General features: G+C 42.8%; 1 protein-coding gene across 1 annotated transcript in view; it reads left to right on the top strand.

Moving 5' to 3' along the window:
• The window catches only part of farp2 (FERM, RhoGEF and pleckstrin domain protein 2), a 45,462-nt gene extending 20,226 nt beyond the window's left edge, over positions 1–25,236 (top strand). The window contains exons 8-27 of the mRNA XM_084066564.1: positions 3,086–3,233; positions 3,337–3,432; positions 3,547–3,710; positions 4,875–4,943; positions 5,060–5,117; positions 5,284–5,539; positions 11,793–11,983; positions 12,257–12,346; positions 12,791–12,924; positions 13,363–13,444; positions 13,545–13,782; positions 14,422–14,552; positions 14,660–14,728; positions 15,167–15,256; positions 17,134–17,216; positions 17,351–17,469; positions 18,337–18,500; positions 19,883–19,990; positions 20,621–20,772; positions 23,000–25,236. Of these exons, the coding sequence (XP_083922690.1) occupies positions 3,086–3,233; positions 3,337–3,432; positions 3,547–3,710; positions 4,875–4,943; positions 5,060–5,117; positions 5,284–5,539; positions 11,793–11,983; positions 12,257–12,346; positions 12,791–12,924; positions 13,363–13,444; positions 13,545–13,782; positions 14,422–14,552; positions 14,660–14,728; positions 15,167–15,256; positions 17,134–17,216; positions 17,351–17,469; positions 18,337–18,500; positions 19,883–19,990; positions 20,621–20,772; positions 23,000–23,090 (2,533 nt within the window). The 3' untranslated portion in view covers positions 23,091–25,236. The remainder of the gene's footprint in view (positions 1–3,085; positions 3,234–3,336; positions 3,433–3,546; positions 3,711–4,874; positions 4,944–5,059; positions 5,118–5,283; positions 5,540–11,792; positions 11,984–12,256; positions 12,347–12,790; positions 12,925–13,362; positions 13,445–13,544; positions 13,783–14,421; positions 14,553–14,659; positions 14,729–15,166; positions 15,257–17,133; positions 17,217–17,350; positions 17,470–18,336; positions 18,501–19,882; positions 19,991–20,620; positions 20,773–22,999) is intronic.
• Positions 25,237–25,416: the final 180 nt, after the last annotated feature.

The following is a 25,416-nucleotide window of genomic DNA, read 5'->3' as shown; positions in this document are numbered from 1 at the left end:
ACCCAGGTTCAACACGAATAGAGCCATTTAAAGCTGCCTACATTCCCCCAGCCGTAGAGATTTACACAAGACACGAATTCCCTCTTTTGAGAGGCATGCAAAGCCCTTGATCTCTTCAGGCCTGATATCTGTTATTGTCTACTCTGCGATCACTTTGTAAGAGCAACACGCCATTGCACCATAGTAACCTCTTCAAATATCAGGTCTGTGGTTTGTGTTTTTGGAGCGAGCACTATGATTTAATGCCACTGTTGCCTGGAATTTTCCGCTCAACATTGGATGAGTGTGGTATCTTTCAATGAAGTCAAATTCAATAGTACTACGCAGTAAAAGTTAGTTGAATTAACACAACAGAGGTCTCTGTGTGCACATTGCTGCTTCCAGGTTATATGGTGCCCTTCTTGGGACTCTTTTCATGTGATTTAAACACACACATTAAGCAGAGGCTTTAAAAAGAGGCGACTGCGACAGTCTCACTAGCCAAACCAACCATACCAAGAGTTTGTTGGCACCTCTTCAGAGTCCTGCTTTTAATGTTAATCCTTTCACAAAAGCCCTTGCTGCGTTTTCCCACAACTAGCTTCTCCGTTCACACGACGCTGGCCTCCCGTGTCTCTCTCTCTCTCTCTCTCTTTCTCTCTCTCTCTCTCTCTGTCTCTCAAACCTGTTGCATACAGTAGGTGGTTCTACGATTGGGTCTTCTGTTAAATGCTTCACCCATTTTCAACCTTATCTTCATATAATTGGTCCTCACTAATGCTCAACATCTGCCATTTTTGAAGATTTTTGAAAAATCTTGAAAGTGTGAGAAGTACTGATTTTAGAAGGCATTTGTAGAACCACACCCTATTCTGGGCATGTCGTAATAGATGAAAATTCTGCGAAAATGGCTCAGTGCCTCCACAAGCTCACATTTGGTGTAGAGGGAAAATAGGAGGTAGGGGTCTATATGGATAGACCCCTGGGGGACCCCGGGCAACAAAGTATATAGGGTTCAAGTGGTTAAGCCCTATAAAAGAATCTCTGAAATGGCAGGTCTAAAGGCTTGTGAGCTTGTAGATCTATTTCACATATAAATGATATATGCCCAAAATAGATACACCAGGTTGAAAGTGAGTAAACCGTCTCTGTTTGACTGTCAGAGTGGAAGTGCGGGGGCTGCTAGCATCCTACCCCTAATCCCCTGCTCTGGCCACTAGTTTATTAGCCCTAAGGCTAGTAGGGCAGTGGAGGCCGGGCACTAAGGAGATTCCACTGCTTAACGGATGAACAAAATTAGAATGTGGTGGTGGTGATTGGAAGGATACACTCCTCCTAACGTTATTCGGTTGTAATGCAGTGCCGTCATCCAGAAAGATTTGAGAGGCTATTGGCGCGGGGGGGGGGGGGGGGGGGGGGGGGGGGGGGATTTAAGGTCACGTTGAGTATCGTGTATCTGTACATCATCATCTCCCTGTGTTTACAGACACTGTCATACCTTAAGGGCCATATCAATCTAATCTGCTCACCATTAGCATAGATTGTCCCGTTCTTCAGCAAATGTTGTGTACATAATGGAGTGTATACTTAAAATCTCAGCCTACGTTTTTAAACGTCATTCACTAGCATTCATGGTGAAACGTTGTGGAAAAACACTCCAAAAGACTTAACCCTTTTGAAAATCACTATGCTTATTTATTATTTTTATTTAATCTAAAATTACTGTATTATTACTCTAATAGTAATAAAACACATTTTTATACCACTGGAAAAAGAATTCTTACAAGTGCTGCATCTCAAACGTGATTAGCTTAGCTTGAAGAGGACTTCTAGTGATGGTGAGTTTCAGTTAATGTTGACAAAAGGTTCAGGTACATTCTGTAACAGAATATGGACCGAAAAGATACAAAACCATCTAAAAGATAGCAAGCAATTTTGTGGGAAACTATGCGGCTGATGTTGACAATGGACAATGACATACTGTACGTGGTAACACTGGTATGGTACTTTAAATTGGGAAAGTCAAAATGGCTGCTGTACTGCATACTGTAGTTACAGGTTCCAAAAGAGCATGAAAGCAGCAGCTGTCCAGAATCTGAGTGGCAAAGACCAAAACGGCACTTGTTTCCACAATTAGGATTTATAGTCCCAGGCTCCCAACATCCAGCTTCTCAATGATTATGAAGATATTAGGCCATATGTTGTGCTGTGACTAACTTTGACTTGACAAGTTAGACTTTCAAACATGTGCCCTGCCAGGCTCTTATGCAGAAAGTCATGGTGGAATGCTGACAGCACTGATCTCCTTGAGCAAAGTACTTAACCACTTTCCCTATTTTGGACATGTTATTATAGGCAGACATTTTCAAACTTTGTCACAAATGATCAAGAAGCAGATCTATAAGCTCACAACTATTATTTTCACTATTCGTCGTACTGTATATAGGACTTTTAATGAACAAAAAAAATGCATATTCTTGGACTGCACATAAGAGACTTTTTGGATGAAACTGGAGGTAATATAATCTACTTAAGAAAAGAAGCACGCATTTTTTGCATGCCTGTCTGCCTTTTGTTTTGCAGTCCCTGAAGTAACCTGTCAGTTGATCCCAAGCCATTAGCTGTGTGGTACTGTAGAATGGGAGCTATGTGGGAAACAGCTTCCAGTAAATACCAAAAATCCCAAGCAAGGCATTTTGCAAATGAATGTGTAATGTAACCGCATGCATCAGCTCAGAACATCTGACATCCATCAGATAGGAGCAGGTATCAGAACAAAAACCAAAGTGTACTCCATTTTAAACCACACAGTATTAACCTGCACTTTGCCAAAGAACACATAAAGGAGACATTTAGTGTAGGCCAAAAATAAAAGTTAATTCAACCCATTTAGACGTGAGGCCGATTCTAAAAACGCCTTCTAAATCTTTTCTGAAAAACTTCAAATATTTATTAAAAAATTACTAAACATGTATGTTGCTATATACTGTATATAGCAACAACAACCCCAAAAGGGGTTCCCGTCTTGAAAGGTACAGTTACAAATAGGGGTTCCCGCCCTAAATGGGTTAAATATTAATGTATGGGATGTTCTTGTCCTCCTCAGTGGTCATACTCCGGCTGAATCCGACTTCCAAGTCCTGGAGATTGCCCGTAAACTGGAGCTGTATGGAGTCCGCTTCCACCCAGCAGCCGACCGCGAGGGCACCAAAATCAACCTGGCAGTGGCCCATATGGGACTGATGGTTTTCCAGGTGACTGCTACAGCTATCCAACCGCACCACACCATGTTCCCACACAGATTGTTTTAGGATTTCATTTCTTGGCTACTTACGTAATGTTTAAATTGTTCTCCAGGGCAACACGAAAATAAATACTTTCAACTGGTCGAAGATTCGCAAACTGAGCTTCAAGAGGAAGCGCTTCCTGATCAAACTCCACCCGGAGGTTCATGTAAGTACCGATTTATTCTTTGTTCAAAATTGAGTTTTTAAACCTTGTTTTAATAGACGGACATTTTATGTTGAGCTTATTATTTTTCTGTTCTGTTTTTTTCTTTTCTTTTAGGGCCCCCATCAGGATACTCTTGAGTTTATGATGGCCAGTAGAGACCAGTGTAAGATCTTCTGGAAGAACTGCGTGGAGCACCACTCCTTCTTCCGTCTGTTTGACCAGCCTCAACCGAAGGCCAAAGCTATTCTCTTCAGTAGAGGCTCTTCCTTCAGATACAGGTATGTTCAGTGGTGGACAGTAAAGAAGTACATTTACTAGAGTACTGTAGAGTACTGTACAAAGTAAAAAACTAAAAGTATAACCATTTTTTAAATACTTTTTTTTAGACTCACTCCACTACACTACATTTCAAAGACAAAGATTGTACTTTTGACTCCACTATATTTCTAGGAAGGGAAAAATACATATGAAGTAACCACTTGCCCTATGTCAAATATAGTGATGCCCTATGTCAAATATAGTGAGTATATCAGGTCTACAAGCCCACAACATGTTGCGATTTGCCATTTCCTCTTCCATTGATATTTTTCTTGGAAAATGTATTCTATGTATATTTTAATTAGGGGTCACGATTCGATTCAAAATCGATTCCTAGGGTGCCGATTCGATTAAAATTGCGATTCTGCGATTAATTGATATTCGATTCGATTCTGCGATTTATTGCGATTTTCTAGGGTGCCGATTCGATTAAAATTGCGATTCTGCGATTAATTGATATTCGATTCTGCGATTTATTGCGATTTTCTACCCCAAATCACTTTGCTTTAATTATACTAGAACATCTAGTCTTTCTGACATTGATTTCAGACAAAGTGCCAGTGAAAAAGGTACTAACTTATTAAAAAAAAAAAAAAAAAAAAAAAAAAAAAAAAAAAAAAAACATTTTTTAATAAAAAAATAAAAAAATCGATTTTAATATTTTGATTCGATTTTTAAAATCGTGGCATTAAGAATCGCGATTTATTCATGAATCGATTTTTTTTGACAGGCCTAATTTTAATACAGCAATGCATTGATATTAAAAGAAAATGTACTTTGTAGTTTGTGCTTTTTAAAATACTAGTATTTTAAAAAGCATGTACTTTTGGAAGTATTTTTAAAAGCAAGTACTCAATACTTTAACTCAATTTCACATAGTCGTAAATTAATACTCATTGCCGATATTTAAATTAAAAAGCAAGTGAGTATTTCTAAAGTAGGTAAAAATGGAGAAACCTTAGCGGTTGGTGATTTGAGTGTGGTGGTGCGTCTGAAGTACTGCGATGCACTTCGCGTTCCGCATTCCAGTGTGTTTTGGGCCCTAGGCACGCTTGCTGGTGGTCAGCACGCTGCTGTGGTTTGTATATAGTATTTTGACTCTAAACTGTGCCGTTGTCCACCAGTGGTAGGACCCAGAAGCAGCTGGTGGAATATGTCAGAGACAGTGGAGCAAAGAGGACCCCGTACCAGAGGTGCGTATTTCCATGTCTAACAAAAAAAGACAGCAAGCTTTTGCTTAAATCTGCAATTCTTATTGAGGAATATTTCTAAATTTTAAAAGCCTGATGTGGTGCTTTTTCCTTTTCAGGAGGAACAGTAAGATTCGAATGTCTGGTCGCTCCCTGGCCACAGACGTGCCAAAACAGGTCAGTCGATGGAGTTATTCTGATGGGTCAATGGTGAAATGGTGAATTACATTGTCATGGAAAAACTAATGGAACTTTCACCTCTCCAATTGCTTTTCCCTCTTCTGTATCTCTCTGCCCCCCCCCCTCCCACCCCATTTCTCTTGTCCTTGTTGCATTGTTTCAGAGCTTGTCATTTAATGACAGCCTCCGGTCCCCAGGGTCCCCTGCCTCCTCCACCATGTCCTTCTACTCTCCACACATCACTAGCTCTCTCCCACGGATGGAGTTGCAACCTCAGCCACAGCCCCTGTCCTTACTGAGCCAATCTCCAGCACCTCCGCAGCAGCAACTTCAGTCCCATCCGCAAGACACCAGACCCCCGAGCCCTCCGAGGGAAGAAACCGTCAAGGCGGCTTCTCCGTCCCACTTCTCTTTTCAAGGTGCCCCTAGCAATCAGGCAGCAGGAGACTGCAGCCGCCCCTTGTTTGTGTGTGTAGAGAGTAGCACTTCCATACCACAGCCCTTTCAAAATGGCAATGAGGATAGCGAGCGAGGCGGGAGAAGGGGAACAGGGTGCGGGGTCATCGGGGTAGGGGGGAAGAGGAAGGGTGGGGCTCTGACACCCGAGGCATTTGAGGCGGAGCTGTTGCGCGCCAAGCAGAATCCCATGTTCTCCATGGCCAGCTCACCGCTGCAGGTAACTGAGGAGTTCATAGACGACGACCCCGCCGAGATTTCTTTCTATGGCGGTGGGGCCGAGGCCTACGCATTCGGGCTAGACGGCAAAGCCGATCGGTTCGGTTACACGGAGGAAGCCGACCTCGACAAAAACAGGATCTATAGCCTGGGCCTCGAAGACCTGAACGGCAACGCCAACCCCTTTTCGGACGGCGTCGCCGCTCGATCCGAGACCAGCTCGCTGGTGAATAACCGCTCAGAGTGCAGCTCTCTGGACAACCTGGGGCTGAGCTCTGCAGGGGAGTCTCTGTCGGTGGGCTACGGGGGCCCCGACTCCTCTTCGCTTCGCCTGCCGGGTTCTGACAACCCGTCCGAGGCCAGCTCCATGGTCAACTTCCCAGCGTACTCTGTGCGCTCGGAGACCAGCTCTGCTGTCCAGTTTAGTGACCTGGTGGAGCAACTGGAGCAGCTCAGCTACCCGCCCACAGCCACCGAGGGCTCCGACAATGGCAGCTCGGACTCTGATTCCGACTGGGGCTCGGACAGCGGCCTCCCACCTGAGCAGAACCTCTTTTATAGTAACCCCCTGACAGGGGGCAGTGGAATAGAGGGTTTCCTCCTTCAATGCCACAACCTACAGGCGCTGGCTCTCGCAGACCCCCCTGGATCCCCTCATATTAAAATGTAGAGTTGATCAACCACACTAAGTAGATTATGTCGGATGTAGGAAAATGTCCGTCAAGCAGCAAAACAAATGCAGCACTTAAAACCCCACCCACTCAGGATTGTTTAAGTATCAGTGGAAGCTATGTACAGATTCTTGAAGTGCTGGATTAATAGATGGAACGTGAGGTTTGTGTAGTTTAAACATCTGCAGCTGAAAATGCAGAGCACTTTTAGCAAATAAAACAAATATAAAAATCCTCATCAGCAATCACATACTCGATATTAACAAATAGGAGTACAGTACATTGATATGTTTGCTACTGTAAGATCGTATTTGTTACATGCTCATATCATACATGTATGTGCAGTGTAATGTTGGCGTGGCAGACTCTTCCTAGGCCAACAATGTCCAACATACAGCATGTAATACTTGGTATAATGCAAGTAAGGTATTGCAAGTTATTATACAAGTAAGGAACTAAGTAATAAGCTAGCGGTCATGTCACTCTGTAGCCTCATTGGTGCCGGTGTGTTATCGTCCACTAATAATAATAATAATACATTAGTAATAATTCCATGCTGTCATTTCTTATGTCGAGTAGTCAGTCCTTTGAAGAATGAAAAATGGAAGAAAATGAGTCAGCGTTCTGTGGCTAGGATAAAGAATTTGATCATGGGTTCGACCTGGAGTCTATTGTACCTGCATTGGGTAGGTTGTGGTGTGCTTACATCACTCTTGATTCTTGAATGACATAGTGTTGCCTATCTTTGTCATTTTGACTGCCTTGAACACAGTAGTCGGCCTACATACAGTACACAAGTCTGTGATTGACTTGAGTGTGGGACACAGCTGTCCAAAAATATTTTGTGGGTGTTACAGCAGCTTTATAGTTCTACAGTTCTTAAAATTACTGTAGTTTTGCCATATCTCCTCCTTGTGCCTTTGTATTTAGTATGCGATTCTCTGAAGGAGATGTTGCTCATCTGGTATCTTGAAGCTATTTTCAAGTTGAAATGTATTAACTTTATTAACTTTTAACCAATTTCACACACATTAATTCCATCTTGGTATAACGTCAATCAAATTATATGAAATGCAGGATGTATCGTGCATTGTACAGGATAAAAGTCATTTTCATTAGATAACAAATTAAAAGTTATTCCTGTTTTGTAAAATCATTTCTCACAATTTGGCACAAAGCTAAGACGTAGGTTTAGTGGCATTTAAACAGTGCACTTCAAAATAATAATAAAATAATAAATATAAGGTAATAATTACATTCACTTTAACATTGTCTTGTGCAGTTTAGTTTAGACATTGATCATAGATGCGTAGTAGTCATTGTTCTGTGAAGATTTGTGAGATTGTTACTCTTAACACCACTGTGATCTCAGGGTAAACATTTATTTGGTACTTGGCCTGATTTAGTGTTCTCTAAGGGCCTAGTATACAGAATTTACAAATAGGACATACCAGTGTAACCACTGCCCTTTTAAGTGTGTGCCGTGGTGACATCTGCTGGTAGCTATGGTAACTGTCGGCATCCTCTGCATCAAATCTAGGCATCAACAGCAGTGTGATGGCTAGCAGAGATTTGCATGCATTGTACATTTAATGGCAGGGTGAAATAATTTTTGCACCAAATGGACACAAAATCACATTTTTGTTAGCATTGAGTTCACTTAGAATGTAAACAGTGTACTGCTGAGCCAATAAGTATACTGTTGACACCACCTCCAATGGAATGAATGTATCATGAATGATGTTTTATGAAGTCTCTTTTCCCTTGCAAACTAATTATGAACATTTAGAGTAGTAGCTCATGTATGTTTGATAGAAACATAGCAGTGCTGTTCCCTGCACCAACAGACAGCTTTTTACAACAGCAACAACTGTATCCGGACAGATATTGCTCATGTGTTGATCCTGGCATGTGGTTTCCTTTTTGTAAACATGCTCTGGATCTTGGCATTAGCTGTTGTCGGAACGCCAAGTAGATGGTATTCTGGGCCTGTTTTATTAGAGTTAAGACGGATAACACTGCTGTGGGATCCTTTTGCACATTAGATCCGAATTTCGTCACTTTGCTGGAATATTTGAGATTGTCCGTTTTATAGTGTTGATAAATAAAAGTAGCCTGCTGGCTTGGCAGCAGTCGGCTAGTAACATGTTAACCATCCGTGGATGCATTTTTAGTCATCCGGGCTCCAGATGTGCCTCTGGTGTTGTGTTGAGAGTTCTTGTTTCGGGGGAGCAGAGAATCAGTGTTTGAAGCGCTTTGCTGTTTAAAGATCTACAATATCTTAAGAATGAACGTGATCAGTGGTGTTTCTTTATGACACTGATGTCATTTCCTCCTTCCATAAAATCTTGAGTCCCCATTTTAATTTCCTATCGTTTGTTTATCTGCCTGATGGAAGATTTGACTCTTTCTCACGGCACATGTTGTTCTATTTACCTACAAGAGAGCCAGCAAGTGAAGGTTATACACAGTAAATTCCTGAGTGTTCATTTAATTCGCAAATTGTAAAGATTTGTACATTTCAGAGTTACTGAACACTCAAGATTTCATTCTGTTTGTATAACAGACAGCCGGTTTACTTGATCTTTGCAGTGCCTTAAAGTACTTCCTCATTCATTTTCTTGATGCATGTCCCAAGTGCCTGTTCCGATTTTACTTTTAGACGTATTATGTTTCCTCTGACTGTGTTGGAAAGGTTTCTATCTTTTTTCAAGAGAGTGGTCAGGCCGTTACTGGTGACTCTTTAAGCGACAGTTTAGCTCTTAGTCTGTTCTCATTGTCATTTTGAAGCAAACCAGATCACCACATTCCCTTGTGAAAAGTACAAAGAATATCCACATTTGTAAAAAAAGAAGTGTGCTTTTGAACCCTCTCTACAGTCACAAGTGAGGACAGTTGTTCCCCGTGTCACCTTGGACGGCGTGGATGGTTATTTTGTACCAGATGCCTTCAGCACTTGGTTAAAATATACAACAGACTGATCTGCTTAACAGTTTCAACCCATGGCTTTTATTCTTTCAGTCAGCCTGGATTCTTTCCTGCAAGTCTGATTTTAACATTTTATTAGGGGAGCTGACAACTATAACCAGCTAAGATAACTGCACTTAGGCATCAAGTAATCAACACTTAACTCCTGATGAACATGTATATGATTACTAATTATCATCAGAATTGTACTTAATTGTTTGTATGTTTTACTCTCAAGAATAAAGTAATCAATTTTGGGTACATCAGATGTCAGACTTAATCTTTTTTGGATACCTCAGATTGAAATCCAAGTAGCAATGATGATGAGAAAATGATGTTGGAAAGCTTTTTCTCAGCCTGTGTTGTTGCATTTGTAAACTTTTCCAGCCTGTTCTTTTGTTATGGGCCAGGGGTGGAATTGTGGTAGAGGTGGCATTTGTACAGTACAGACATAGAAAAAAACAAGTTTGATCAAATGCACTTTGTCTTCCCTCCAAGTAATTCCACCCAAATCCTTAAGCAGTGTTTGAGGCATTAGGGCCAGGGGAGAACAGAAAGAATCCCCAGAGGTTCTGCATTATAATAATCATAACTTACCACAGCCAGTTCCTAACATGATACTGATGTGCTTCTTTAACTTTCATTCTAATGTTCTGCATTAGCCATTACTGAAATCATCCATTATCTCCTTATGAATTGCTTTGAAAAGCTAATATTGTGTTTAAACTGTGATGGAAGTTTCATTTCCCTGCTTAGGGTTCATGTCAGAGCAATGTGCTTCCATCTGCATCCAAAAGTGGGGAATTTCTTATTTTGGCCTCTTGTTATTATAACTTTGTACTTTGGCACAGTACTTTAAACTGCTGCTGGCCAATAGGGTATCACATATCCTTCTGCACTTTAGACATCCAAAACACTGCGATAAAGTGTTCGTCATTCTGACAAAATCAGGAAAATAAGCCTACAGGGTCTGTGTAAATCAATCCGTGGTTTTCCTCTCTTACTGGGGAAGAGGCCTGAACTATTCTGATGTTGGGGGTTGGGCAAGGCCTCCTCAAACACTAGATTCCACAACCTAATTCCAGCTGAGTGCGTGCTCCCTGTTTGGACAGGCTCTGTGCCAAGTCACTCTACACAGCTAAACCTCCCCCCTCCCCTCTCTGTTCTGTGTGTCCCCCCATGGGGCACTCCTTCAGATAAAACTGTAAACGAACGCTCACTGCCCAGACGGACCGCATTCCGATTAAGTCTCTACCCAGGCAATTGTTTCCGGGTCGAGGAGTGACTTTTTTCCCCCTCCTCCCCTGCCCCCCCCCCTTGTCTTTTTCTTCTCCTCCTTGAGAAAAATGGAAGAACAGCTGTTGTGACCCGTGACTCAATAAAGACTAGGCCAGCATTTTCCTCCTGCAGTACCTCTGTCCCGTTCTGTCTGAAGGCAAAACACTCAGGCTGAACAAGAGCAAAGTCAGTCTCTCTAATGTAATCTAATCAGCCGTGTTATAGCAGTCGACGATAAATCATCTGGCTTTATTCTAAAGGGCTATTGCTCTGAGAAACAATTGATGGGTGGCACTATTTAAACGTAATTCTTAGTTGCACGCCAGTGTCACACACCGAAAATAGCTGATCTAAAAGCTCACAATGTGCCGCCACGCATTGTGAGCTTGTAGATCTGCTGTGTGCGACACAGCACGCAACGAAGTATAACTCAGGCTTTACTCGCCTTGATCTGCCCTTTCCATCTTCCCTTTCATTTCATACCGACGTGTGTGTGTTTGTGTGATGGCATCCAAAAAATGCATTGATGATGAAGTATTACACTCGTCTCTGGAAATAACAACCAGGAGTTTGCATGCCAGGCATGTTGTCTGCGGGATGAAAGCTTTCCTGTTTGGCGATAATAAACTGTTTGAATTATGGGAGACATGTTCTATAAAAGAAGGCTGTTACTGAGAGGCCTAGAACAAAGATAGACCTGATTCTTTAAGTTTCGTGCCCATAAACATGATATGTTGCATCACTGTGTTTGGCATTGGACTACGTTTTCCCCTCTGGGTTCATGTGTCGTCACTTTGCTTTTGTCCAACGCGTTGCATGTGTTCTCGTTGAGGGCATTGTTAGCTGTATGCTCCTCCCATACGGAGCAAACAAAAGAGCGCAAGTTTCTCCTGTGTGATTTGGGGTTTCTCCCGTTCCATGTTGTCACAGTACCCTTGCGGATACATTTTTACACACTTAAGTTACATAATTATCATGCAGAATTTTGCGTTGTGTACAATACATATGTATTGTTTCTTTTCACTTCCCATACAGTGAATCCATAATCCATCCATATAACTGTGGCGTCTCTGTCCCACAGGCTCCGTCACGGACAGCCCCCAGCTCTCGCCGCTCAACCCCAAGAGCCCTCTCTGCCTCTCACCTACGCCCTCGTTCCAGATGTCCACCCTCAGCCTCCCGGGCCAAGCCCCTTCTCCCCTGCAAAGCCCCATCCTGAGCGAGGTGGGCAGCAATGCCAGGCTAGAGGAGGACGAGGAGGGCAGGAGGAAGGTACGCTGCTTTCCATCCCCCTGCCTCAACTCGCTACCCAATTTTTCCACGTTTGGAAACCCAGTCCAACATCACCGAGCCAAAGTTAACAAGGCTGGGCGGGGGCCATCCATGCCTGCCTTTTTTATGATTTTACGATAGGCTGCTGGGTTTACAGCGGGAGTGAATGAAATTCTTGTTTAGTGTCACATTTAGTGCGCAAACGCTATATCTTCACTGTAGATTTCCTCTGGAACTCTCTGCCAAGGGTACTAACTCTCTCTATTCCTGCAGAGATATCCCACTGACAAGGCCTACTTTATTGCCAAAGAGATTCTGACCACAGAGCGGACATACCTGAAAGACCTGGAGGTCATCACGGTGGTGAGTCTATTCTCTCTCCTTCGTATAATGACTGTAACTCATTGCTATGCTACCCTTCTGTTGGCAACAGCACATTTTGGTTAAAGTCTGTGGTGAATCTGGCTGTTACTTGCTACTTGGCAGTCATGTTATAAAAGCAATGATACACTTAACCACTTAATCCCTATATACTTCAATTGACCCAGGGGTCTATACTTCTATACGGGGTCAATCACTCAATCAGTCAAACTTCATTGTCACATCTCTTTGGGAAAATGTCAACACACAAGCTCAGATTGTGTTGCGTTGTCTATGTTTCCCTATTATCACATGGCCAGAATAGAGACACTAGAGTTCATGTGTTTAAGATCGTGATACATTGTAGTGTGTTACGGCCGTGATAAAAATCACAATGTATCACAATATTATTGTGTAAACATGACTGTTGGTTCCCACCGCTCCCAGTGGTTCCGCAGTGCTGTGATCAAAGAAAACGCCATGCCAGAAGGCCTGATGACCCTGCTCTTCTCCAACATCGACCCCATCTACGAGTTCCATCGAGGCTTCCTCAAAGAGATAGACCAGAGACTGGCTCTCTGGTAGGTCTTCCTCAGCTATTTGTGTATCTTCATTGTCTGGTGGAAACCAAAACCTTTTTCTTTTCAGGAAAAAAGAACCTGTATTCCAATGGTTCCAATGTAGTTATTATTTAGTCACAAGCCCTTGTTTAACTTTTCATTGGCTCAATATTTAGAAAACCCACAAACACAATTAACGACTTTCACTTTCAAAATGTTTCTAAAATAGTGAAAATAACAGATGTACAAGCTCACAACACGTCATGATGATGCGACGCGCTGTGAGCTTGTAGATCTGCTATTTTCACTACCGTCGCGTGACACTAGTAGAGAGTGGTGGAGAGATGGAGATTCTGCCCGACAGCAATGACATGTATGACGAGTTACGGGAAAGCTGACGATGGTGACATCGTAACACTGACTAAATCTATTCAAATATCAATCTGTTGTCTTAACCAGGGAGGGACGCTCAAATGCTCACGTCAAAGGTGACTACCAAAGGATCGGCGATGTGATGCTGAGGAATATGTGCGCCCTTAAGGTGAGAGACCTTGACATGAGACCGTTTGAGAACCGCTGATTCGCACAGGATTAAAAAAGTAGAAATGTTAAGCGGCTTGAGTTGTATTCCACATCGTCAGGAATTCACCAGCTACCTCCAGAAACATGACGAGGTGCTGACAGAGCTGGAGAAAGCCTCCAAGAGGCTGAAGAAGCTGGAGACGGTCTACAAGGAGTTTGAGCTGCAGAAGGTGTGCTACCTGCCGCTCAACACCTTCCTGCTCAAGCCCATCCAGCGTCTGATGCACTACAAGCTCATCCTGGAGAGACTGTGCAAGCATTACTCACCCGACCACCCGGACCATGACGATTGCCAGGGTGAGAGACTGCTCAACTTAACCCATTAAGACCTGGAACTGTGTCATTTTTTAGATTTGAGCTAAAAAAGCATTATTTTACACTTTGGGCTATTCAAAAATAGCAGATATACAAGCTCATAGCGCGGCACCGAGTGCCGCGCTACGAGCTTGTAGATCTGCTATTTTTGACAAATCGTGAAAATGTGTGCAAATCTTTGAATATATATATTTTTAAAGCGAACATTTTTAACTCAAATCTTTGCTTCTGGGGGTCCCTGGAACAAAATATTTTGATGGGGGTCCACGGCCAAATACATATCATTTTGGGGGTCCTTGACATGAAAAAGTTTGAGCACCACTGATGTAGAAACAAACGTTTTTCAGAAAACTGTTGAGATTTAGGAGACATGTAGAATCGGCTTCAGGTCTCAATGGGTTAAAACACCAACCCATGTTTATCTTCCATCAACTGATCAATAGGACGGCTAATTTCAGCTAATTCAGTCATCTCGACCACGTTGGTAGTCTAGTACTGTGTGTGTGTGTGTGTGTGTGTGTGTGTGTGTGTGTGTGTGTGTGTGTGTGTGTGTGTGTGTGTGAGTGACAGACACTGATTTCAGTATTTTGGCAGCTTATGACGTGTGTTTTTTCCTCACAGAGGCCCTGAAGGAGGTGGCTGAGATAGCCAGTCAGCTCCAGAGCAGTCTCATCCGCCTGGAAAACTTCCAGAAGCTCACAGAGCTGCAGAGAGACCTGATCGGTATTGAGAATCTGACCACACCGGGCAGGGTGAGTGCAGTGGCCTGCTGCAGGACATAGAGGGTGCTGCTCAGCGGCAGGGCAAGACTAGAGGCAGAACAGTGAAATGCATCTAAAACTGCTCTTTCTTTTTGCAGGAGTTCATACGAGAGGGCTGTTTGTACAAGCTCACTAAGAAAGGCCTACAGCAACGGATGTTTTTCCTGGTGAGAGATCATTTGTTCTTTGTGTTAAATTCAATTCATCTCACATTGTTAAATCTTGAGTGTGTTAACCCATTAAGACGTGAGGCCGATTCTATAAAGGCCTTCTAAATCAGTAGTTCTCACCCTTTTTCATGTCAAGGACCCCCACATTTGTGTGTGTGTGTGTGTGTGTGTGTGTGTGTGTGTGTGTATGTGTGTGTGTGTGTGGCCGCAGAACCCCCCATCTGAAAATGTTTTGTGCCAGGGACCCCAGAAGAGAAGACAAAACTTTCCAAACATTTTCAATAGTTTTCCCAAAGAATTACAAATAGCAGATGTACAAGCTTGCAGCGCGGCACAAAGTGATGCTTTAATGGGTTAATTTAACTGTGAAATGTTAAAATGGGCACAGTATTTAAGTAACTTTTTTTTATATCACTGTTCCCAAACACTTTACAGTTCTCAGACATGCTCCTGTATACAAGCAAAGGTGTCACAGCAACCAATCAGTTCAAAGTCCATGGCCAGCTGCCCCTTCATGGCATGATTGTGAGTATAAGCTCTAGTGACCTTCTAACCTCTGCCTTTAAGCGTTCATGTGGGTCAGTGTACACAAGACCTAGTGATCTTCAAAGCAGACGGAACAAACAAAAGACCAGACGGATATACATTTTAACCACATAAACCCTAAATACAATACGCAGATCTACTATTATTGCCGAATGTTTGTCTATTGTTGCCAAATGTTCGCCTATTTTTACAGAATGTTATTATAACATACCCAGAATAGGGATGCTAGTGTTCATGTGGTTAATCTCACTATCTACACATTTGGGTATTGAATATAGTATATCATTTGAGAGCTGCCATTCAGTGGATAACTTTATTTCCCACCAGAACAACGGGAGAAGCCTCGGCCATTACACTGTACTATTGTGATTAGTACAGTGTAATGGCTGCTCCTCCACCAGCATTCAAATGTTTACATATTCATGATTAATTCTTGGCACACAAGGCTTTGTTTTGATTGGCTATTAGTCACGGTAAGACAAAGCAAACTGAAGGGTCTGCAAGATGTTGTAGGAGGTAACAGCGGATTAAAAAAAAAAAAAAGGTCTGTGGTTGGTTGTAGCTGTTGAGCACTGTGACGTGAGTGCACTGACCATAGAGGAGGACCTTGGGTCCCCTAATGTCACATGTCTCTGCTTTACTCCCGGCTGCAGCTCATAGTTCTGGACGCTCCGGTAAGTAACGTCACCCCTATAGCTCTTCCAGCTCGGATGCCCCCCAGCTTCTTCCTCTACCGTGCTTGTGTAGACAAAATAAAAAATAAAAAACACACCTAACAGGTTGCTCAAGACAAGTCGGCCCTTGTCTGCCCCATCGGGCCACCTGACTCCTGTGTGTCTTATGAATGTCAGGACGAAATAACTTGAAGTGCAAATGCCAACTTAACTTTAACTTGAAGGAAGGAACATAAAGGGGAAATTCCTCTTTGGCATCTCAAGAGTGATGTTAAAGGCTTTAGTGTCTGCTTGGCTCTGACTCATGTCTACTTTTTCCCGACACCGGGCCAACATAAAGGGCTGTGCCAATTTCCCACTAAGGGGAGACAGACTGGCCTCACCTTGCCCTGGGACCTTTGCCCCGACTTGGCACATTTTGAATTCCATTGACTGCAGTCTGGTAGGTGTGTTTGGGCCCTAAAGATGCGGATGCTGCTGGGTGGGAGGCTGAGTGTTTAACCCTTTAAGACCGGGAAAGCATCATTTGTGTAGTTTTAAGATTTCTTTGGCTTTTCAAAAATAGCAGATCTACAAGCTCATAGTGTGGCAACAATAAGCTATGAGCTTGTAGATCTGCTATTTTTGAAAAATTGTGAACATTTGTGCAAATATTGGAATATATTTTTTTTTAAAGCGAACATTTGTAAAATATTTAGTTCCAGGGACCCCCAGAAGCAAAGATTTGAGTTACAAATGTCCGCTTTTAAATAAAATATTTGCACACATTTTTGTAATTTAAAAAAATAGCAGATCTACAAGCTGAGTGCTATGAGCTTGTATATCTGTAGCCAAATACATTTTTGAGTAGCCAAATAAATCTTAAAATGACACACAGATGCATTCCCGGTCTTAAAGGGTTAAGCTAATGAATTGAACCCTCGTCAGTTTGGACACCCCCAGTAGAGTATCTTTGGCAGGTATTCCCGTGATCTGTTCTGCCTCATGTTTCCCTTTTTTTTTTTGTCCAATCCTTTTGATCTATTACCTTGGTGAAACCTCCAGCGGTTGTCTGGCCAGTGTCTAAAGTGGGATGGGGTGGGTGGGCGTAGCTGTCTCTGTGCCATGCTGGTGATCGCTAACAAGACTGGCACTGTGTCCCCCATCCATCTCACTCTGAATTTCTCTTCTCTTGCTCTCCAGGTGGAGGAAAGTGAGAACGAGTGGTCGGTGCCACACTGCTTCACCATCTACTCCGCTCAGAGGACCATCGTAGTGGCTGCCAGGTACGAATATACAGCCACACACACACGCACACACGCGCACACACACACCCACACACGCTCTTGACAGCTTTTATACTGTCAAAGTGTCAATTGGCCAGTCAAAGTTGCGATCGTTCCACCTCCTCTGATTACAGCTCTAAGGTGGAGATGGGGAAGTGGATCGAAGATTTAAACATGGCCATCGAGATGGCCAAGAAATCACAGGAGAAGGCAGACATTTTCCTGGACGACGGGCTCGGAGATCGCTCGAACCGTAAGAGCTTACTTTTAACCCTTGTTTTGTCAGGTGTCCTTATAGAGTAGCAAATCGTTTGTTGTGTAAATGTGAGTGAATGATTATTCTGTTCTTCGGTATTGATTAAACAATGAGAGTTCAGTGGGGTGTGGAACTAGGACAATTGGCGTGTTCTTCTGCATGCGTTACATCCTTCCGGTCAAACTCCTCATTGTCGGGTGAAAAGAAGCGACCTTGACGTCAAGTGTATCAGAGGTAGACATGTGGTTTTCTCTGCTCTCCATATTACCAAGTATAGGAGCATATAAAAGGCAAAACAGGAGAACAAACCACAACCAGGCGCTCAACGGAGATAAAAAGATGAGAAAAGTAGACTAGTGGTGCTACTAGGATTAATGGGAACAATAACTGAAGAAAGCACAATAGATCTGCCGGGCACTCAAAAAACAAGAGGAGAGGACATGGTTCTAAAAAATACTTTATTGTAGCAAAAAAATGTAAAGGGTCAAAATGTTCCGACCAGGCTGGTCTTCATCAGGGCTAAAGTATTGCTACTTTTAAAGTATTTTTAGATCTACGTCCTCTCCTTATTTTTTGAGTGCTCAGATCTTTTCTGCTTTCTCTAGCAGTGACTAGCAAACACAGGGAACTAGGAATTGGCATAACGGCTAAATTGGAAGCAAAATGAAAAATAAGAAATAAAAGAACCAACATTTCTGCTTGCTAAGCTGCCTCTTGTCGGGCTTAAAACTGGCAGGACCAAATATCCAAGTCACTGCTGAGTAAATTGCCTGGTGGATGATCCCCACCATTCAGACCTACAGGCTCACCCCCTTCCCCGACACAACTCCCTCCTCCCTCCCTCCCTCCCTTCCTTCCACCCAGGGTCGTCGGACGAGGTTTCTCTGGAGCAGGAGTCGGAGGACGACATGAACTCCTCCCGCACGTCACTGGACAAGCAGACCCACCACCGCGCCAACACCACCATGCACGTGTGCTGGCATCGCAACACCAGCGTGTCCATGTCTGACCACAGCCTGGCTGTGGAGGTACTCCTCCTAATTCTGCCCGCTATGATGCCCGATTTATACTTGGTTGCGTGTCGTGCCCTGAAAATGCTAGCTCACAACGCATCACATTGTGAGCGTAATTGTGCGCGCAACTAAGTATAAATCAATCTTGAGACACACGAAACACGCATACATACCCCCTCCTGGTAGTGAAGGAATTGTGCCCATTTCGCAGAGTTTGGTATTCCGTTAGCACCAATGTGTTAACGGAAGGGAAAAGGCTACTCTAGCCTGGGTGGAGTTCTTCATTTCCTTCCTCCATTGGTTTGCTTAACCTCTAACCTCTCCCCTTTCACCTGTCCCATAATTGTCTTTGTCATATTTTTCTAATTTCTTGCTTTTTATTTTCCCCGCTGAAGCCATTTCTCACATGGCTCTAACAAATATTTCTCTCTGGTCTGTGTTCTTTTGTTCCAATGGTGAACGTAATAGAACAACGTGAATGCATGAACTGGTGTCTTTGTGATTCTCTCTCACACTCTACCATTCTCACTCCACAGACTTCAGGCGGACTTTTCTAACGAACAGCCTTTTTATGTCCTTTTCCCTGTTCTATCACTGAATTCTAACATGCTAACTCACGGTTTCCCCCCCCCCTCCTGTCTTCTCTGTGCCACCTTTCTCTGGCTCTCTCTCTCTCTGTGTCTGGTGACTTTTATCTCAGTCTTCTGCTCTCCGGCCGCTTCACCAGAGCTCCCCCCTCGCTATCTTCTGGGTCAGGGCCAGAGACCAAACACCATCACACATGTTTGCTGGTATCGAAACCAGAACCTCTCTCTCACTGATTATCTGCAGATGATCCAGGTATTAAACCATGGACCACGATGACACATTATAACGAGTGGTCCAGTGATGGCACCTGCGGTTTCAATAGAAAGCCTGAGGAGTTTTTTTTCTTTCTTCATTTGCCTGGATGATGAAGCCCCCCTATCATCAACCCTATTAACACTAAACACAAACAAATTAACTACAACTACAACGATGACCATGTATATAATTAGATATCTTTCTTTGCACAGCCAAGTTAGTTCTGTATAATGTATCACAAATAATATGTAAACATTCCAGTATATTGGCTAGTACAATATCCATATAAGTTCTTATTCAGCTGTTGTATCTAAGCATTCTTGGGCAGTTGTTTTTAATGAATTAAAATGAGTAAATTATAGCCATTCAACAAACATTCTTTGTGCAACAAGAAATTATTATTAATCTAATAATCCAAATACTTGTATTAGTAGCTGTATTTTTTGGCTACATATTTTATATATTGCACTGCATCAGAAATGAAAAGAAATATTATTCTAACAATAAATCTTGAGTTGAGTAACTTCATGTTGTGTACACATCCCTGCTTTCAGAACCAGCTCTCGGGGTACCTCCTTCGGAAGTTCAAGAACAGCAACGGCTGGCAGAAGCTCTGGGTGGTCTTCACCAACTTCTGTTTGTTCTTCTATAAGACTCACCAGGTACTCTTACGGATCCTGACATTCACCATCTGCATGAGCTTCTGCTCAGCCTTACCTTGTGCAGATGCCAAATATCCATTCAGAAATGTGACTGTACTTACCTATCTTTATTATCTTGACTTCAGTCTTAACCACTTAGTCCTATTTCATACTTTGTTGTATGATGGTGTCACGCGGAAATAGCCTAAGACAATTATAATTTAAGCATTTAGTCAATAAAAGATAGTGTTGACTATAAGAGTGCAAAGAGAACAGTGTAGTGCTTCAAAGAAACCAGGATACTAAACATCAAACCTAGCATATATCTAAACAGCCTGCTATATAAATAACATTCTTTATATTCTTGGCTGTCGTTTAGCTGATTCTTCACATTTGGCTGATCTAAAGACTTACAATGGCTTGCTCGCTATTTGTTTGAAAATGATCGCATATGACATGGCCAAAATAGGGGAGCCAGGTTGAAATTGTTTAAGCATTTCTGCTGTAGTTCGTTTTTTGTTTAGTTTTTTTGGCTACATATTTTATATAATGCTCTGCGTCAGAAATGAAAAGAAATATTATTCTAACCATAAATCTTGAATGACATCCAGCAGTGAACTGTGTAGTTCATGTCCTCCTCTTTGTGTCCAGGATGACTTCCCATTGGCCAGTCTCCCACTGCTGGGCTACACGGTGAGCACCCCCGGAGAGTCTGACAGCATTCACAAGGAATATGTCTTCAAGCTACAGTTCAAGTCCCACGTCTACTTTTTCCGGGCGGAGAGCGAGTATACGTTTGAAAGGTACACTCAAAAATACTCATTTACCATATTCCAGTTGGGCTGCAACTATCGATTATTTTCTTAGCGATTATTCTATTGATTACTTTTTAGATTCATTTAATAATTGAGAAGCACGTTTAAAAAAAAAGAAAGTGTATATATCATGGAATCGACACAGAAAAATTATGTATCCTCCTATAATTCTACAAAGCTCTGTGAGGGTGGTGTGAGGGTGGTGAGCACAAATCTGTTCTGCCCGGTTCTCCTCAGTGGCTGGAGCAATTGATCTGCATTTGCACACAGCCATTGACCATTACCATGTGCATGAAGCCCGTTTTTCGCGTTCCCCAATTGTCAGCTGTTTATTAGCGTTTTTATGTAAAAGAATGTCGCCATAGTTACGGCTGCCCAGCCGTGGGATGGCCCCACGAGCTATGGGACGAATGATCAAACTACGCATGCGTCGAATCCACACACCCACTCAGTTACAATGTTGCCGTCTGGCACAAGCACACACACACAGACAAGTGCTTCAACTTAAAGGACTTTCATTTACACGCCGTGTACACTAAGAAAACATTATTACGGTTGTGTGTGTGTGGGGGACGTGACAACGTAATGATAATACCCGGGAATGGACTAGTTTTTTATAATCGACTGAATTGATTAGTCTGATTAACCACTTAAGTGCTATTTTATCTTCGTCACGCGATGGTGTTGCGCAAAAAATGGCTGATCTACAAGCTCACAATATATGTAGGTGTGTGTATTTGTCTCAGGAACTGATCTTGCAAATGGCTGGACCGATCGACATCAAATGTCTTGTGCACAGCCATGGAAGTACCTAATTTCTTCTTCTTCAAATATGTTTTATACCTTTTTTGGGGCGGTGTAACCGCCCCCTATAAGTGAGGTTTGGACACTGACCAATCCTGCACCGTGATTGGCCAATAGTCTACAACGCAGGCTACAACGCTAACCCTTCCACAGTCAATGCAAATCTATACTTTTGCAAAGTCAGCCAATCACATTACAGCTAGTGTCATCACCACTAGCTGTAATGTGATTGGCTGACTTTGCAAATTCAGGACTGTGATTGGCTAGCGAAACACATGACACATGTGCAGCCCTATAAATAGCAGTATGGACTTTAAAAAAAACACTTTCTGTTTTTTTTTAAGTGAATCACTTCCATCACTGTGATGACCACTGTGACCACACCGCCCACTTCACACTGGGTGTGATTTTTACTATTTTACTCAGATTTTATAATGGGAGTCAATGGGGCTCTGACCAGGCTGAAACCGTGCCTAAATTTGGAGTTATACATCACATACGTCATAGACAGGGGTGCACATAACTTTTTAGGTCTGGTACGCAGAAGAGCACCTGGAGATGTGACTTGGTGCGCATGGTCCCCACCGGACAGTTTTGTCAACGGGGGGCTCTGCCTCTAAATTCCGCCGATTTTCGCCGTTTTTTTTCTCACGCTGTTAGGTAAAGACCCCAAGGTTGGTGCCCTGTGCTGCTGCGCTGATTTTATCCGCCAGATTGGGACGTTCACGGCATATTTTGCACCATTACGGTGCGTTCATCATCGGTGACGAGTGCCTCTAACAGCCGCTGCTGGCTGCGTGCACGCAGCGAGGCAATGCGAGGCGACGCGAGTCATATCTCGACCCCTGTGCCTAATGGCTGTACATGGGGCCGACGGGTGCTTTAGAGTGATTGTGTGAGTGTGGCTTCAGGAAGTAAATTCCTAGCCTCGATCTCCAGGCTTTTATTTTTTAGTTTTGCTAAAAAATAAAAGCTTGGAAATTCCTGTCCCAGCTGTTGGTGCGCAAAAGCGCCTCGCGTCGCCTGATGTGGTGCGCATTTTTTATTTTGGGTGCGCATGCGCACCTGCGCACCAGTTATGTGCACCCCTGGTCATAGAAGACTGACGTTACAGGCTGGCCACATGAAGTCCCAGATCCATATAGTGCTTTCCAATGTGTCGTCACCACGAGGGGCGTGGCATAGTAATTGCAGACATACTGGTGGGGGGCAATGTTAAGTCAACCTGTTTATACCCCACAAAGATGTCCACCGCTACCAAATGACACTCTTGTTGATGCCCCTTCAGGATTTTTGGCACGCATTATTGGAGCTACAGTGTTCCCATGTGGATCCACATGATTCGTTTTTATTTGATTAGAATTCTCTTCAACGCTGTCTAAGCTGATGAACGCTGGTCGTCTCTTTGCAGATGGATGGAGGTGATCAAGAGTGCAGCCAGCGCTACGGGGCGGATGAGCCTGCTCATTCCCAAAGGCCCCGCGGAGATCAACGGAAACTAGACTAAAGCTTCTATAAGTCTTAGAGGCTGGGCCTCGAAGACACTCAAAAACACTCTGCTAACTGTCCTGCTCGGAGTGGTCCTTTCTTTAAGAAAAAGTGAATCTTGGGTCTGGAAAACCAGAGACTGGATCAATGCTGGCGGTTTTCTTAACATTTCAGGCGTTCTGTCCTCCAGTGGATTCTGTTTGGATAATGTACATTTTTATTTTTTATCAATGATGATGTAAAGTATAATTTTTTGCTCCATTATACAAGATGTAGAGAATTGGGAGGCATGGACACTGATCAGTTTCTATGTTTCTTTTGTTGTAACAGATAAACTGTAAAGTCTTGAGTGTTGTTTAACCACTTAAACCCTACAGTATATATACTACCCTATATACCGGGGTGTCCAAGGGGCTATACTTCTCCTTTTTTACCTCTACACCAAATCTCTTCTTTGAAAAGCCTATATACAAGCCTATATACAAGCTCATAACGTGTCGCGACACATTGTGAGCTTGTAGATTGGCATATTTGTTGAATGTTTGCCCCAGAAATATGATGCTAGGCTTAGGGTTCATGTGGCTAAATTAACACTGGAGAATTTGCTGTACAGTCAGGCTGGGTATTACATACACACAGAATGATGTAATGGGGGGACGGTGCTATTGTAATATGGGACCAACTTAAGTGCACAGGGTTTAAAATAGGGCATGGTGATTGCTCTGAATAAGCTGACAGTATTATTGAAGGACTGCTCTCCTCATCACGTGATAAAGGGGTATTTTTGAAAGGCCGGTGACATACCATGACCATGGTACACAGTATGTTGAAAATGAAGGTTCTTATACGATGACAGGTGTGTTCAATAGCTGGGTAATTGCCCTGCCAATGTTGGGTAGTGGCCCAGCTAACGTGGTGCGTCAAATTGAAAAAGGTGGTACAGTGGATGACAGTAGAAGGTTTGGGGTATGTTGAAAGGAATTTTTGGGAGAGCACATAATCTGTTTTTTTTCCTCTTTTTTTATACTGATGAATTTATGGACTCGTGCCCATGAATTCAGAGTATTAAGCATTGTTTGAGAGTATTTCTTTTGGTTCGAGCAGACTGTCTTTTAAACAATATTTGTTTCCCAAAAACAATGTAAGTTTAATCTGAGGCCTACTCTTTCTGGTTAATTTTCATGTTATGAAACGGAGAGTATGTTTGTAAAGTACCCAAAGCAGGACTGCTCAGTAACACTACCAACCATGGACAAAGCATCTCATGATTAATTTGTGAGGAACCTTAAAGGTCCGTAACTCTTAACAATATTTTATCACTCAGAAGATGGGTTTAACCAGTCTTTTTTAATCATTCTTCTTGATTTGATCAGTCCTGAATGATACATGGTCTGCTTCACTCGTTCCTTTAACGTGGCATACTGTACTCTTAAAACCATGCATGCTGTTCTGTTGTGATTAACACAGGGATCATGACATTGGCAAAATACTATGCAGTGTTTATCTGTCTAAAAGCTTCCGATTGACTTTAACATCACACAGGTGAAGAGCATATTTAAAAAGGGGTTGTACTCAAGGTTTTATGAGGTGATAATGTCTTGCTGTGTAAGTTGAACTATAGGCCTTTCCCTTGGGAGCCAGGTGATGGGAGATCTAAAGCCTGATTTATACTTAGTTGTGCAATTTGTCTTGGCACCGAAAATAGCAGATCTACGACATGTTGTGAGCTTGTCGATCTGCTATTATCGGTGTGAGAAACCGGTGTGCAGCTAGGTATAAATCAGGCGATGACCTGACTACCGTAGGTCTGAGCTAACAGTCCCCAAACATGTCTTTCTCAGTTCATTAGTGCACTACATGGAGCTCTTTTGTACATTTTTATGAAGACTGGAATCTTTATCTTTTCTGAGTGTGTGTGTAGGAGTCAGCAGTGTCGTCCTGTCTAAACTTCTACCTGCCTGCGGAACTTTTAACAGAAGGGCTTCTCTACAAACCCAATGATAAACTTAAGTTCTCTCTGTGTTGAAGATGTGTGGCTCTCTTACCCAGTCCAAATCATATGTTACTCCTATTTATTGTGTACCATGTCATTGGGGCCCCCTTGTAGTCTCATGTTATTGCATTTGAAAGCTTAACAAATAAAAATAACCTTTCGTCGCAGGTTCGTCTCCACTCTGACTCATTAAATGTATTTATTTGTGCTTGACCAGACATGACATGAAGCTAAAGTCCCAGGTTAGCGTACTGTATGCTGAACCGTATGGAGGCAGTGATGTGTTGGAGTGTCAATGTGTAGAACTCGATACTGTTTGATATCATGGATAAAGGGCGGTACAATCC

Source organism: Gymnoscopelus microlampas (assembly GCF_963454915.1).
Source record: "Gymnoscopelus microlampas genome assembly, chromosome: 9".
Lineage (NCBI taxonomy): Eukaryota > Metazoa > Chordata > Actinopteri > Myctophiformes > Myctophidae > Gymnoscopelus > Gymnoscopelus microlampas.
Note: the sequence above shows the minus strand (reverse complement) of the source record. Positions and strands in the feature narration are given on the sequence as shown.